Source organism: Euleptes europaea, chromosome 20 (genome assembly GCF_029931775.1).
Source record: "Euleptes europaea isolate rEulEur1 chromosome 20, rEulEur1.hap1, whole genome shotgun sequence".
In the NCBI taxonomy this organism is placed as follows: Eukaryota; Metazoa; Chordata; class Lepidosauria; order Squamata; family Sphaerodactylidae; genus Euleptes; species Euleptes europaea.
Genome location: NC_079331.1, coordinates 24,352,139 through 24,368,404, shown reverse-complemented (window position 1 = coordinate 24,368,404; position 16,266 = coordinate 24,352,139). Strand labels below are relative to the sequence as shown.

Sequence of the window (16,266 nt, the reverse complement as noted above, 5' to 3'; positions counted from 1 at the left end):
TTTGATGTGAAATACTCTCACTTAGCTTTTAAAGTCTCAAGGGACTTGTTAGATGTATTATAAGCTTATGCAAAACACGTATCTACCCTCAAGGTGGCATTTGGGGATTTGGTAGATACACGCTGGTTCCCACACTTTAACAACCCTGGAAATTGTCATGGACTTTCAAGCCTTCCTTCCTTCCTTGGCATTTGTCATGTGTGGGACAGACAACTTCTCAAGGTGTGCTGCAAGCTGGGTATGTCCCATGGGGGTCCCTGCTCTCAAACAATACAATGAGAAATCCATCAGGTGGACTTTAAAAGCAAGCGCGAGTAAAATATTTTTTATAGTGGGTACATGGCCTTAATGATCCAATCTCAGAGGATGGCCAATTTTACAAGCCCCCCCCCCCCTCAAAAGGCCCGAACCCAAGTCTTCACCAGTCTTACCCCTTGATTGGAAGGGACTCTGAGTTGGAAAGAAACTTCCTTGTTTGATAAGAAGTTCTCGTCAGAGGCTGGCTGAACAGGGGCGGGAAGGGGTCTGGAAGAGCTTTCAGAGAGACCCAGAGAAATAGAAAAAGATTAACACCATCTGAACTTTCAGTATTCACTTGAAAAACCATCATTGGCTGCTATCGATTATGGAGGTGGTGTGTTTCTCTCTCTCTGTGGAGAAGTCCTTTGTGTTGCAGAACAGAATGAAAGCCAGCTGGTCCTGCACCTTAAGTAGCTATGACGGACGGTGCCTTGCTGTTGAGCATTTTTAGGGCTCAGCTACTGGATCCTGGCAGCTGATCAGTGGAGGGGCTGTGGCTCAGGGGAAAGCATCTGGCTTGTGTGCGGGATGTCCCAGGGTCAGTTCCCAGCAGCATCTCCAGCTCAAAGGATCAGGTGGTGGGTGATGTGAAAGACCTCTGCCTGAGATCCTGGAGAGCTGCTGCCAGTCAGAGCAGACGGTGCTGACCTTGCTGGGCCAAGGGTCTGATTCAGTATAAGGTAGCTTTGTATGCTCTGTGAGTTTTTCGAGCTAGCGCTCTGAAGTAATCCGGAAGCTAGGTGACTGTGGATGGTGGTGATTCTGTGAACTCAGACGAAGGAGGGGGCTACTTCAGTTCCCTGCCCCAATCTTAGCAAATTGGCAGGAGCTGGGTGGACATGGAGGGTTTGTCTCCTCTCCATATTAAGGACTTTTAGGCCTCCACAGATCCCTGGATCTCGGTGTGAAAAATGCCGTTACAGCATATTAAGATTGTACTTGTGATTGAATCGTGTTGAATGTAAACAAATCAAGTTTAACTGGTTTTGATATTCCAGTTTTATGCTCCCCCCATCGCCACCCAGAGTGCCTTTGTGCCTTTACAAGCCTGCCACACGCCCAGGGTATCAGAATGATGAGGAGCATTTGACTAGTAATGAAGTTAATCTGCGCCCTAGAATGTTGTGTACGAACACACGCATTGTGATCCAGTTACAGGGAAAATATATTATTTAATAAAAAAAAAAGGAGGTTAGTTGTGTGTCCAGGTTCAGTACAGATGGCCGTGACTGTTCCCAGAGCAGATTTTCCTCCAATCTATGAATGGCTGTGCAGTTTGGGTTCTGTGCGCAAAGGCCTTCTGACAGGCCAACCTCCCAAGTCGCTTGTTCTCAGCCTCTGGAGCCAGAGGCAGGCATTTTGGGTCAGCTGCCGAGAAGTGTTCCTGTTGACCTCTTCAGAGCTGCCTTGAGGGGCCTGGCTTTTTCATCCTCAGAGCCAAACCATCCTAAGCGTGTGTGTGTGTGTGTGTGGGGTGTTGCTTCTGCTGAGCAAAGGCAGACGTGGCCTTGGCAGGATCGGAAGGTCGCCGGGCAACCTGAGTTTCTGGAGGGTGGTCTTCAAAAAGGAATGATGAACTCTATCAGTCTGTAGTGCTTATTCTTTTAACAGCTGTCTTATTGGCTGTGTGTCGTCATTTAAACTGAGCCAGGGTTTCTGCATTCAGTTCGCGTGTCGCATCTTAAGTCTTCTTTTTAAAAAAGAAATACAATTTTTGTCTGAACTTTTAATGATAGAAACCTGAGTTGTCTCACAGTCTCAACTACTGCCAGCCCAACTTGCTGCATGAAGTTCCTTTAAACATCTTGGTTTTATTTTTACTGGAATGTCGTTTTGTTGTAGGAAGGTGGTTGGGTTGCCGCTGCCTTCCTGGAGAGCGTGCCTTTCAAGAGAGTTCGCTGTGATTGATGCTGGAGCAGGGATGGGCCTCTTGCCGCACAGGGAGGAAGGTGGCCCCGCAAGGGGAGTTTGATCAGTGGTGCAAAATGACTCTTGGCCGGCAGGAGGAGGGTTTGGTGGATGACCAGGGACTGTCAGTAGCAGGGCCCGAGGTCAACAGTTAATCTTTGCTTGTCTCCAATGCTTCTTTCTTTTTGCAAATATGCAGGAGCACGCCAGTGTTCGGACATTAGGTTTGAATGACCTTTCTTCAGTCCTGCGTTGAGTGGGATAGGTTCCAAAGAGGAAATATCAGTAGCTTTTACCAGCTTTGGATATTCCGACAGTGCTCCAGTGTCCTTTGGAAGCGACACAGAGCCTTATTTAGGTGAGCACTTGGGGGCTGAAAATGAGCAGGGTTTTGAGCAAATATTTAATGTTGCTAAACCTTGGGGTGGAGGTGGAGCTGGAACTGAAGACCTCTCCTGCCATGGGCCTTCATATTGTATTCCTCAGAGAGCCCTGAACCTGCTGTTTGGGAATTCTTTGCAGTTTCCCTGAAGGGCCATCTCAGCAAGCTGTATTTTCGGCCCTGGGCCAGACACCGCCAACCCTGAGTAGTCCGGCATATTTCGTCTCTTCCATATCAAGCCCTGGTCATCCGAGTCACTGGCGAGTGCCTCTTCCTTGCTTAAGTTTGAAAATAAGGGAAAGAGGACCCGGCAGCTCCAGCCCCGTTAATCATTGGGTTGTCTGCTTAACGTCTTGACAGGCCTCCGCGGGGCTTCTCAGCTGCCCTGCCGGAGACAGCCTGGCAGCAGAAGTAAGCTGAACCCCCCTCACCTTCAGAATGGGGCTCATGCTTGTGAATAGAGATTTCTTGTTGTTTATTTATTTTTAAAGGAAAGGCACGCGGGTCTTCTAATTTAACTACTGGGATGCTTTTTTCAAAATAGACTCATGCATTCCTCGTGCTGTGTTGATCGCAAAGCCAGGACCAGCCGTAAGCAATTGGTAGCAAGTTGGTTGCTGCAGTGCTGCCGGTATTTATAATGTCCTCTTTCGCAGTGGCTGAGAGGCGACCTTTGGAAAGTGTCATTTCAAAGCTAATTAGGCACGGCGTATTTGCTGCCTTGGTCAGCTGGCAGAGCGTGTCGCCCGCTCGTGGCCGGATCAGTTTGTGCATTCTTGTGTTGCTGGCCGCCAGCGACCGTAATCTATTACTCAACAGATGAGCATGCACTGAATGTATTATTAGCTATTTCTTTCGATCGCTCGGCTATCAAGTACCAGGCAAACCAAAAAATAGCTCTGGTGTGCGACTGTCTGCATATTGTTTATAGGATATTTTGGAGCTGGGCACTATTTACTGTGTCTGAGTCTCGGTGGCAGGAGTCAGTCCTCCGCATAGAAGCAGCAGAAACAAAAACCATGTTGTTGTAGGGTGCCTGGCAGGGGCAGCCAGAGCAGCTGGCACGGCACACCGGGAGCGACGGTTGTGCTGGGCAGAGGCTGTCTTGCAAAGCCGTCTGGCCCTTTCAGGAGCGATGAAGTCTGAAGAAGACCCCGAAGATGGAGAGAACGTGACTGGGGAGCCAAGCTAAGAGAAGGATGGCCCCAGTTGGACGCGGGAGGGTGGGGAGGTTCTAGCCTACAACAAAGGGCCTGCTTGGACTCTGGCTGGCGGCTTCCTCTTCTGTACCTGAATGTCAGATGCCTTGTTTGTTCTTAGCAGCAGCAACTTGGGAGCTCTAGGATGAGTCGCTGGTTTTCCTGCGCCCTGAAAAACACCGTAGGTATTGCACATGTGGCGGCAAACTTCAGTAATATGCAGGCAAGGCCACCGTAACCTTCGCCCTAGAATGTATTGACCCTTCTTGGTGGTCTAAATCACAATGGCTCCATATTACAGAATTACTTCTGTGGCTGATTTGGAGGGTATTTGTTATTAACAGCTATGTTATCCAGTATATATGATGGTATTTCTAGATTTGTTAAGTATTTGCGGAACTTTCCATGTAATCTTGGACTCTTAACTCTGGCTGATCCACTGTGTGCAGCCTCCTAGAATTTAATTTTGGACAGAGTTTATTGTTTGTTTATTTATTTATTTTATTGCATTTTTACCCAGCCTGAAGGCCAGACTCAGGGCGGCTTGCAAACCCAGATATAAAATTAATAAAACCATTAAAAAGCATTTGAAATACATTTAAAGTAACCCATGTCAGATTCCATTAACAGGGGAGTAATACTCTCCCCCCCCCCCATGGTGCTAAAATAACAAAAAGTTGTCTGCAGCACGATGGGACAGACCTCCCTGTAGAATTTGGGTGGGGAGGAAGGGCTCAGCAGTGGGGGAGGGGAAAAGGTTTAGGGAGGCCAGTATTTATAGGGAGATTGAGATGTATATCTGTGTAACTGTGATGCAGGTTAGTAAAATGTGGTTTTTAGGAGCACTTAAGAGATGTGAAGGAGCCCCATGGCGCAGAGTTGTAAGATGCAGTACTGCAGTCCAAGCTCTACTCATGACTTGAGTTCGATCCCAACGGAAGTTGGTTTCAGGTAGCCGGCTCAAGGTTGACTCAGCCTTCCATCCTTCCGAGGTCGGTAAAATGAGTACCCAGCTTGCTGGGGGTAAAGGAAGATGAATGGGGAAGACACTGGCAAACCACCCCGTAAACAAAGTCTGCCTAGGAAACATCACCTCATGGGTCAGGAATGACCCGGTGCTTGCACAGGGGACCGTTACCTTTAAGAGATGTGAGGTTTTCCACTAAAGAGCACTTTCATCCTGCTGGGGTTAAGAATGTGAAGGACATTTAGGAGGGCTGGAAAATATCTTTTAGTCTGTATAAGATAGGTAGTGGTGTGTGGTGTGGTCTGTAAAGGTACTGAATAGAAGCGTTTGTCGTGAGAAATTTGCTATGTGGACAGTGAATTTGGGGCTAGTTGTTGCCAGTGTGAAGTTACAGAGATGTGAGAGCCAGCATGTGTAGTGATTAAGAGTATTGGACTAGGTTCTGGGAGACCCAGGTTCTAATCCCCCCTCTTCCATGGATGCTTGCTGGGTGACCTTGGGCCAGTCACACACACACAATCCTAACTTACCTCACAGGGTTGTTGTGAGGATAAAAGGGAGGAGAGGAGAATAGTGTAAGCAGCTTTGGGACCCCACTGGGGAGGAAGCCAGGATGTATCTAAAGTAAATGGATAATGAATAGTGAATATGGAAATGGCACTTAGAATAGCACGTAGCCCTGGCTTTTGTAAAAGCGTACTTGTGTTAACAATTTGATCATCTTGAAATGACAACTTAAAACTACATCTTGGGAGAAAGTGAACATTTGTGGCAGATGCGTGCTCCCAGTTCTTTCTGCTGAGGTAGTGGGAATATGGGGGGTGGGGGAATAGGGCACTTGTGGAGAGAGGGTGTGTATGTTGAGCCTTCTTGCACCTGAAAGTGGATTCTGAGCTAATGCCCAAAAAATCTGGGCACAGTTATCTCTTCAGAGCACAGCAGGGGAGGGAAATGTCTTCAGTGACCCGGAAGACAGCGGCGGTGGGGGGTGGGGGGGAGGTTCCAGCACGGCCCGCTGACCCCCCTGCAGATGCCTCCGTGGCCTCTATTAGTGACCTGAGAGAATTTTGAGACTCCTAAGCCTATAGCAGCTAGCATGTCCCTTAAAGGTGGAATGTTTGACCTCTCATGGCTATAAAAAGAGTCCCGGTCACATCTGCAGTTCTTTTTAATTGACAGGTCATGAGCTTTGTAGAAAAGAAAGGGCTGTGAGATGAGAGAAGGCACGATGGCCCTGCAGAGGCCAGAATTAGCCAGTGCATCATCATATGCAGTTACGTTGGCTTTTGTTCTGTATTTGCTGCTGAACAAGCAAACCTTTTTTGCATGCGGCAGAGTCCTGCTTTGGGGCACTTGGAGAGCGCAGCTGATGCTTTCTCCTTTCTGAAGCGGATGATCCCGTGCGGTCCTCTATGCAGAGGGGACAGGGAGCAGCTCCCTATTATTACTCTCCACCTAGAACCACCTAGATGCTATGGGCTTAGGAGCCTATATAATATTTTTAGATTTGGATTTATCTCTCCCGTGAGTCTGACATTAAAAGGTGGAAGGAACAAGCCCTTGAGGAATTGCCAGAAGGATTAGAGAGGAGCTCTTCCCCCAACCCAGATCCTGTAAGCTCTTAAGGGCAGGAGTTCGCAAGTCCTCTCCCCATTCAACAGTCCATACTTCCTAGTATACTTAGTCCCATTTGTGTTTCTTAATGAATTAAAAAAAGCAACATCCCTCTATACATTCAAGGTCTTCTGACTATGTGGGGATTCTCTTCTTGCTGGGGATTGGGGTATAAATTACTGGATTTCAAGAAAATATCAAGAGAGATCTGATTTTCAGTGACTTATTATTCTCATGCTCCCTTAACCCCAAATCTCAGCATTCTAACCCCATGTGTATGCAAGAGTGTGGGAGGGAGTTTGCGTATGGCATGCACCGTGAATCTAGCAGCTCTTGGGTTGCTTTTGGGCTTTGGCAAGACAGTGCGTGGAGAAGGGTGTGTAAGTCACATGAGCAGGAAGCCCCACCTAACCCTCAGCCAGAGCAGTATACTGCCTTGTGTTGTGTATGCAAGAGTGTGGGAGGGAGTTTGCGTATGGCATGCACCCTCAGACCCTGATTTCTCTCTCTGTCTCTCGCACGCACGCAGGCACATGCACGCTCGCCCATTCCAGGATCGTACGAGAGCGAGCTCTGTTAAGAGACGAGAACGTGGGAGACGGGGTGCGATCAGTTAGGATTGTCAGAAACACATTTTCTTCTCAAAATGAATCCATGCCAGGACTTCTGGCTTCAAAGTAGCCCTTATAAAATCATGGAGAGGCAAAACGAGGGCTAGGAGAATTGAGCCATAAGGACTGTATCCCCTGATCCCAATCTCTTCCTCCAAGAAAAAGTCAAACTCTGAAGGAGACTGAGTGGGCTGGCTTTCTCTGCTCTCTCCCCTGTCTTATCTTTAAGTTGCGTCCAGCTGCTTGCAGTATTCTGTGGCCCCTGAATGGCTGTGAGCAGGCGAAGGGCTCATGGGGATTTTGTTTTTAAATTACAAACGTACATTTTCCTGCTTATCTGTGGACAGTCCCATGAATATACAGCAATCTCTACCTTGTCTGGATAGTTCCCAGGGTGTTTTTAAAATACTCCCTGATTACACACAGGGGGAGGTGTGCTGATTGGTTAGTCTGACCCCGTGGTCCTGGCCAGCCACAGAAGATGCAGATCCAAACTGTGCTTTTGTATGATGCTCATGCGGAAGGGGGAGAGTGCATGTTGAAGGTGCTGACTTGGGCCGTGATGGGAGGGAGAACAGGAAGAAGGATGCTCTCGCATCTCTCACGGCCACTTCCTGTTCTCTTTCCTAACATTGTTCTAGGTACATCTGCCAGGAAGCTGTGGCATGTATTAATTTGGGGGGGGGGGGTATCCAGAGAAAAGCATGCTTACTTCATTTTTATTTTTAATTATTTCCTGCTTTTCTTCCTTGTGGATACTCAAAGCATCTTACTGCTTCATTTCCCCCTCTTCTATCTTATCCTCACCACCACCACAACTACCTTGTGAGGTAGGTTAGGCTGAGAGATTGTACAAGGCTCAAGGTCACCCATCAAGCTTCCATGGCAGAGTGGGGATTCGAACCAGGTTGTTCCAGGTCCCGATCAGACACTCATAGAACCATAGAGGCCATCTAGTCCAACTCCCTGCTCAATGCAGGATCAGCCCAGAGCATCCCTGACAAGAGTTTGTCCAGCCTCTGCTTAAAGACTGCCCGTGAGGGAGAGTTCACCACCTCCCTAGGTAGCTGAGTCCACTGTCAAACAACTCGTAGAAAAAGAAGAAGAGGAGTTGGTTTTTATATGCTGACTTTCTCTACCACTTAAGGCAGAATCAAACCGGCTTACAATCACCTTCCCTTCCCCTCCCCACAGCAGACACCCTGTGAGGTAGGTGAGGCTGAGAGAGCATGACTTGCCTAAGGTCACCTAGCTGGCTTTGTGTGTAGGAGTGGGGAAACAAATCCAGTTCACCAGATTAGCCTCCCCGCTCATGTGGAGGAGTAGGGAATCAAACCCGGTTCTCCAGATCAGACTCCACCGCTCCAAACCACCGCTCTTAACCACTACACCACGCTGGCTCTCCACATGAGCTGTGGAGATTTTTTTCCTAATATCCAGCCAGTACCTTTCTGCCTGCAATTTTAACCCATTATTGCAAGTCTTATCCTCTGCTGCCAACAGGAACAGCTCCCTGCCCTCCTCTTAGTGACAGCCCTTCAGATACTTAAAAAGAGCAAGTACTCCAACCACTATCCCTTTCCAAGTCTTTGTGGTGGATCAAAGACTCCACTTTAGGCAGAGTTTAATCTCCCCATCGAGCAAGAGTGTGGTGTGATGCAGGCTAGATGCCACTGTGCCAGTGTCAGACCTCAGCAACCCGTTGCGTTTCTTGTAAAGGAACTTTACTCCAGACGTTGCAGCGAGTTAAAAGTTTTATTCAGAAAGTCAGCGAGTTCAGCAAGTCATAGAAAATTAAGGCTAGAATACAGGCATGGGGAAAACTCGGTACATATATAGGGTAAATACAATGGGGTTGATTAGGTTTTAGATACAAAGACACATTAAGAAGTTAACTGCCGGTAACGACTTAAGACAACGCATACAGGAAATTAACGTGTGCATTAACTGGCTGATCTTCCTGAGCTCCCGACATTGTTCCGTGGGACCTGGTATCAGATCAGCGATTACTCGGGCGGGTCTCCATTGAGGTGCAGATGTCGGGCGGGAGACCGAGTGCAAAACGGGGGGAACGGAGTGCACAAAAACTCCATTTTGTCTGTGTGGGGAACCATCTTGTTTTTACCCGGGGCCGACAGGGAGCCTAGCTGACAGCCAGGCAGCTCCTACCCATCTTTGTATTGAAATATGAATTGTACCATCTGGAGGGGTGTTGAGAGGGGGGAACCTTAAAACCAGCACATTTCTGTGTCGTTCAGAGGTGGAGCCCCATCCCTGGAAAAACCTCTGATTTAAATGAAATCTGCCAAGTACTTACAGAAAGGAGGAACTCTCTAGTGTCTTGAGGACAAACTGCTTGGAAAGCCTGCTTGTAACCAGTTTTTCTTGTCAGAATAGAAGAAATGCAGACAGCTGTGGAGGGCCTTCTAGAGTCCCCTTCTAGGAAGGCTCTAAAGGAAACCGACTGAAGTCTGAGCAAATGCTGCCTCCAAGAAGCGACCCACATGCGAACATCTGATAAAGATGTTTTGATTGTATTGCCCTGTACTCCAGTTTAGTCAGCCTAGGGGCTCCCTCTGGTTCAATAGGCCTCACCTTGTGTGGGAAAGAGAGAGTCGTCTCATATTTTTAAGAACATTCAAAGAGGGAGGCAAAACTATACTGTTTTGCTTTCAGAGTAAAGATTCTTATTTCTTATTTGATTTATATCCTGCCCCTCCCCAGCAATGCTGGCCTCAGGGCGGCTCACAACATAGCAGGTGTCAGGATCAGGCGTCTGTCCCTAGCATCCCATAAGCAAACTCATCCAGACAGGTAGATCTGAAGCAGTTAGACTTTATTGGGAGCAAAAGGCAGATTTAAGAGCTGACTGCCCACGGGCAGGTGAGGCTGGTAATGGCGAAACTTAGGCAGGTTACATGTTTAAAAGCAGTAAAAATTTAAAAGCAGTTTAAAATTCCCGCAACACCGAGGCTTCCGGTGGTGTTGCTGGGGTGAGTGCTACGTTTGCCCAGGAGCTCCTGGGTGAAATCCAAGTTTGCGTTAACCTTGGGGTGTTTTATACACCCCAACCCGATCCTTGCAAGTGGGTTGGGTAGCAGGAATTCCCTGCAGCCCATTATTGCAGTTTGACCTCCTAAATACTCCGAGGGAGCTTTATAAGTCCCCCGGAGATTTGGATGCTGGTCCTGCCTGGGCACTGAGGAGAAGAAATGGCCAAAATGCATAAGACTCTACCCTCCACCACCTTATAACCAACATAAGGACTACTTTAAGACAAGAACCTCACCTCTGGATGCCCAAGTGAGTACACAAGAATCCCTCGTTTCTTACTGGCGTACTGAATAACCGGGGGGGGGGGGTAGATGAAGATATTCCCAGTACCCTTATTCCTCCCTTAACTGAATCGGATAAGTTTGACTTACAAAATTCCCCAGGATTGGAGACAGGAGCCTTATCAAGTTGATCAGCTTAAATCAAAACAAAGAGTTAGAAGGACGCTTATGAGATGGACTAAAATCCTCACCAATGAGAAGCAACCTTGAGGGAAGGGGAGGGAGAATTACTCTCTGAGTTGCCGGTGAAAAAAGGACTTCCTGCCACGTTTGCATAACAAGGGATCCCTTGGACCGGAAGACCCTCTATACCACCCTCTCTATCATCTGTTCTACAACAATAGGAAGTAAATCGTAGGACCGGCACTCGAGCAACATAGAAATAATTCCTGAAGGAAACAACCATCGAGAAGAGGCGGTAGAAGGTCCGCGGCGAAATCAACTTCCGGAATACTTCCTGGTTTGATCCGACCTAGAGCGTCTGGTAAAACTCGCTGGTACTCCAAATCTTTAACAAGCTGTTTTAAAGTGAAACTTTGACCTTTTCAATTCGGAAAAATTGTTAAACTGATCATTGAACTATTCTCTATTAACTGCAAGCCAGAGGGCCCTGTCTGACGACATGTATTTTACCAGCCTTATTTCAATGTAAATGTCTGGATTTTATTTACAAATGTAAACGTCTGGAACTCACCCCTGTTTCGACTTATTACATAGCCCTGCCTTCACAAAATTTAAAGAAACTTCACAGCCTTAACCATGGAGAAAAAACTACAGGAGATGTTTATTAAACAATCTGAGGCAACAGTTAAACAATTTGAACAGATGACAATGTGAGGGTTCCCAACCTTCCTGTGCAAACTCCATAAAATCACTTGCTCAGACTGTCATGCAGAAACAAGGAACTTTATTGGAAGCTTCAGGTAGTACAGGCCTTACACTGGTAAAGTTGCAAGTGAATACAGTTTCACAAAGACAGAATTATAACCCCTACGGGAAAGCAGATGTCAAACGTATGTTATGGGAATCTACGAGATAATTGTGCATGGTACAAGAACATCAAAGACCTCAGGGAACTCGTTAGGCTATCTACCCACCAAGGCCACAGCTGGCGGGAGGGAGTCAGAGAGAGCAAGGGAGGTGGACGTGGGAAGAGACATTCCAACCTGGGCCTGTCAGACCCAGCGCCTGAACCAAGGAAAGGCAAAAGGCCTGGACTGCTTTTACGAGTCCAGGGTGGGGGGGAGAGAAACCAGGCAGAGGCATACAGACCCTCACATTCTGCCCCCCTTAAGGTCCCCCTCCCCCGAGTCTGGGCGGACGAGGCTTGTCCGGATAGGCAGAGTGAAACTCTCGAACCAGGCGGGGAGCCGCCACATGGGGAGCGGCCACCCATTCATCCTGGGTGGATCCCAGGTGCTTCCAGCGGATCAAATAGAACAGCTTTCCCTTTTTCAGTTTAGAGTCCAACACTTTAGAAACCTCAAGATGCGATTCCCCCCCACAACCGTAGGAATTTCGGACTTAGGGAGGGGGTGGAACTGAGGGGCAGCGACGTACGGTTTAAGTAGGCTGATGTGGAACACCGGATGCACCCCTCGAAGAGACTTGGGAAGTTCCAACTCTACCGTGACGTCATTGATCACTCGGGTGATGGGGAAAGGACCTACATATTTGTCACTAAGCTTTTTGCAAGGCCGAAGTGAGCGTAGGTTCTTTGTGGAAAGGTAAACCTGCCCTCCCACCTTGAGTTCCCACCCCGGAGACCGATGTTTATCGGCCTGATCTTTGTACTTGCGCTTGGCCCTTTCCAGGTTTTTCTGCAGCCAGGGCCAAGTGGTCTGCACTACTTGTACCCAATCTTGGACCTCCTGCACCCCTTCAAGTTCCGGAGTGATGTTAGGAGAACCAAAGGGCCCAAAGTCCTTTCCATAAACCACATGAAAAGGACTGAAACCTGTGGAGGAATGGGGGGCATTATTATAGGCATATTCAGCAAAAGGCAGTAGGTCCACCCAATCGTCCTGGTGGTAATTGACATAACACCTTAGATAGCATTCTACTACAGCATTGACACGTTCGGTCTGACCGTCGGTCTGGGGGTGGTAGGCCGAAGAGAGTCCTTGCTCTTCCACCCCCATGACTTTCAGGAAGGCCCTCCAGAATTTGGCAACGAACTGGGCCCCTCTGTCGGAGAGGACCTTCCTCGGGATCGAATGATGCTTCACCACGTGATTAATAAACAGTTTAGCCAACTTCTGGGCCGATGGTAGCCCCGCACAAGGAACAAAATGAACCTGTTTAGAGAATAAGTCTGTTATCACCCACAGTACAGTTTTCCCCCGACTTGGGGGCAAATCAGTGATAAAATCCATGGCGATCACTTCCCAGGGCATGGTCGGGGTCTCCAGAGGCTTTAAGAGTCCGGGGGGCTTTCCCATCCGTTTTTTGGCCGTGGCGCAGACGGGGCAGCTGCGCACGTACAACTCCACATCGGCTCTCATACCTGGCCACCAAAATTGACGCCGCAATAAATGCAAAGTCTTTACAAACCCAAAATGCCCCGCAAGTTTGGCCCCGTGAACCAGTCCCCGCACCTCTTTTCGGAGTACTTCGGGGACATAAAGCTTACCCCCCTGCAACCATAAGGAGCCCTGTTGGTCGAGATGTGCGGGGAGAACCTGCTGACTCGCCTCCCTCAGAGAAGCGTCCCGGAGCCGCTGTTGAAAAGCCTCCGGGATTCCCTTGAGGGGAAGAACATCCTGGCGGTGGGACTGGGACCGGGTGGTTACTGCAAGTCCCGAGACTTCCCCTCTCTGTTCAGGGGTAAACAAGGAATCCACTGGCCGGTCAAAGTCATTGCGGTATTGGGGGAATCTAGAAAGAGCATCCGCTAACACATTGTCCTTCCCTGGCACATGTTTCAGGACAAAGCGAAATTTGGCAAAAAACTGTGCCCAACGAATCTGTTTCGCGGTGAGCTTTCTAGCCCCTTTTAAGGCCTCTAGGTTCTTGTGATCGCTGCACACCTCAAAAGGGATCTCTGCCCCTTCCAGAAAATGCCTCCAAATGGTGAGGGCATGTTTAACAGCAGCGGCTTCCTTCTCCCAAATGGCCCAGTTGATTTCGGATTGGGAGAATTTTTTTGAAAAATAGGCACAAGGTTTCAGCTGACCGTTCGCGTCCCGTTGCAAGAGCCCCCCCCCCCCATGGCAACGTCAGAGGCATCGACCTGGACCACGAAAGGTTTTTCACAATCAGGGTGCGCGAGAACGGGTTCGGACGAGAAAAGCAGCTTGAGCGTATCGAAAGCCTGCTGGCAGTCCGAAGTCCATTGCAGCCTAGCTGAGGGCAAGGCGGCTCCTGCCCCTCTCCCTTTTGTGCGTAGGAGCGAAGTGAGAGGGAGCGCTACCTGGGCAAAGTTAGGGATGAAGTTTCGGTAAAAGTTAGCAAAGCCCAAAAACTGCTGTAAATGCCTGCGCGTGATGGGGGGATTCCACTCCATTACTGCCCGAACCTTCTCGGGATCCATCTCTAAGCCTTGATGGGAAATCACATAGCCCAGGAAAGTGATGGAGGATTGATGGAAATCACATTTAGAAACCTTAGCAAACAGTTTGTGCTCGCGCAGCCGCTGCAGCACCTCGCGCACCAGTTGTACGTGCTCCTTCATGGTTTTCGTATAAATGAGGATATCGTCCAAGAAAACCACCACCCCGCGGAACAATAAATCATGAAGCACTTCATTAATTAATTGCATGAACACACTCGGAGCCCCCGAAAGTCCGAATGGCATCACTAAATACTCAAACATTCCAAAACAACTGGAGAAGGCAGTCTTCGGTTCGTCCCCTTCTCGTATGCGGACTCGGTGGTAAGCCTCCACCAAATCCAATTTGGTGAAGATTCGGCCCTCTTTCAATTGTGCGAGAAGGTCTGGAATGAGAGGGAGGGGGTAAGCATTAGACTGAGTGACGGCATTCAGTCTACGGAAATCAATACACAGTCTTAAGTCTCCCGTCTTTTTCTTGACAAAGAAGGCGGGGGCCGAGTATGGAGCCTTAGACGGGCGGATAAAGCCCCGCGCTAAATTGGTGTCCAAATAGTCGCGCAACACCGCCTTTTCATTAGGACTCATGGGGTAGACCTTCCCCTTGGATAATTTGCCATCCCCCACTATTTCAATAGCACAGTCCGTTTCCCGGTGGGGGGGCAGTTCGTCACATTCCCGCACGTCAAACACATCGGCAAACTGGGAATACTCGTTGGGAAGCTGGGGCAGAGGAATCTCGATAGAAGGGGCCCCCACGAGGGCGGCTGCGGGAGTGGTAAGCACTCGGTCTTTATCATGAAGCTCGCATGGGTTGCGGGGAAAGGTGAGCGTCTGCTCAACCCAGTCTATGGAGGGATTGTGCCCCAGCAACCAATTCATCCCTAAAACAACGGGTGCGGTGATGGGGGCAATGGTAAAATAAAGTCGTTCCCAATGCTCCCCTATAGCCATGACGACCGCGGCGGTGCGGTGAGTTACAGGTCCTTTTTTAAAGTCACTGCCATCCATCTGGGAAAAGCGGATGGGTTCAGGTAGCCATTTTCGCTTAACTCGCAATTGTTGGGCAGCCTCTTCGCTTAGCAGGGTGCGGGCACAACCCGAGTCAACTAGGGCCGTAAATTCTAACGTGGGCCCCCCTTTGGGCAGTGAGAGATTGACCTTTACATACACATTGTCTTCTTGAGCGCTTACCATCAGTGGAGCTCCTTGCACAACGTTCGGAGCGGTCTGCTGAGGAGCCCCCTTTACAGCAGACCGATGGCGTTTTTTGCCGGCCTGTCCCAGTCCTCCTCCTTGCTGGAGGAAGCAGATGCGGTATTTGTAATCCGTGACTCCGATGAGTCCAAGGCTTCATTTGTAATCCGTGGCCCCGATGGGCCAGAAGAGTCCGAGGCTTCGACCTCGGCGCATGCGTGCAAGGCCGAGGGTGCGCCCCGTCGGCTGGGTGCGCCGCTCCGGCGGTGAGGTTGCCCCTCGATCGTTGTCGGACGAGACGGTCCCGGATGTCCGGGTCGAGAAGGGCATTGAGAAGCAAAGTGTCCTTTCCCCCCGCAAACGAGACAGACCCCGCTCTCAAAGCGTTTGCGGCGTTCGGTTCGATCGTTGTCGGACGAGACGGTCCCGGACGTCCGGGTCGAGAAGGGCATTGAGAAGCAAAGTGTCCTTTCCCCCCGCAAACGAGACAGACCCCGCTCTCAAAGCATTTGCGGCGTTTGGTCACGGAGGGTCCTCCCCCCGAGGGGGGACGAGAGTCCTTCGGACCGCCGGGCCTGTCTCCACGGGTCTTGGTCTCCCGTCCGGTGCATTGTCGGGACAGGAGCAGCAGTTGCTTTCGGTTTTCGATGTCAGCGGCATGACGAACCCACCCTTCAACATCGGGAGGGTTACCTTGCATGAAAGCCCAGTGTTGCAATTCCGGGTTCAAACCTTCGCGGAAACACTGCACTCTGGTAGCTTCACTCCAGTCCAAAATCCGACTAGAGAGCGACTGAAATTCGCTTGCATACTGCGTGACAGATTTAGTCCCTTGGCGCAGTTGTTGCAAGGCAGTTTTTGCTCGCTCACCCAAATGCGGGTCCTCGAAACGGTGTCGAAGGGTGATCATGAAGTCATCGAGACTTCGCAAGACCGGGGAGCGGAGCTCATACTGCTGTACCATCCAGGCGGCCGCCTCACCTTGTAGGAGGGACGCCACGTATTGGACCCGGGATTCTTCCGAGGTAAAAGTCCGGGCCTGTTCGCACATAAAAATGTCCACTTGTACCATAAAAAACGTCAGCTGGTCACTCGACCCATCATACGTGATCTTCAGATCTCGGCGGGCCGGTGGAGCAGGACGGATGGGAGGTGCGGGGACCACGGGTGGGTCTGGTTGTTGCCCTCCGTCCACCGGAGCCA

At 49.6% G+C, this 16,266-nt stretch overlaps 1 protein-coding gene across 1 annotated transcript in view; it reads left to right on the top strand.

The window, feature by feature from the left end:
• The first annotated feature begins 3,845 nt into the window (after positions 1 to 3,845).
• Positions 3,846 to 16,266, top strand: part of UACA (uveal autoantigen with coiled-coil domains and ankyrin repeats) — a 49,470-nt gene continuing 37,049 nt past the window's right edge. The window contains exon 1 of the mRNA XM_056865877.1: positions 3,846 to 3,970. Coding sequence (XP_056721855.1) covers positions 3,935 to 3,970 — 36 coding nt within the window. The 5' untranslated portion in view covers positions 3,846 to 3,934. The remainder of the gene's footprint in view (positions 3,971 to 16,266) is intronic.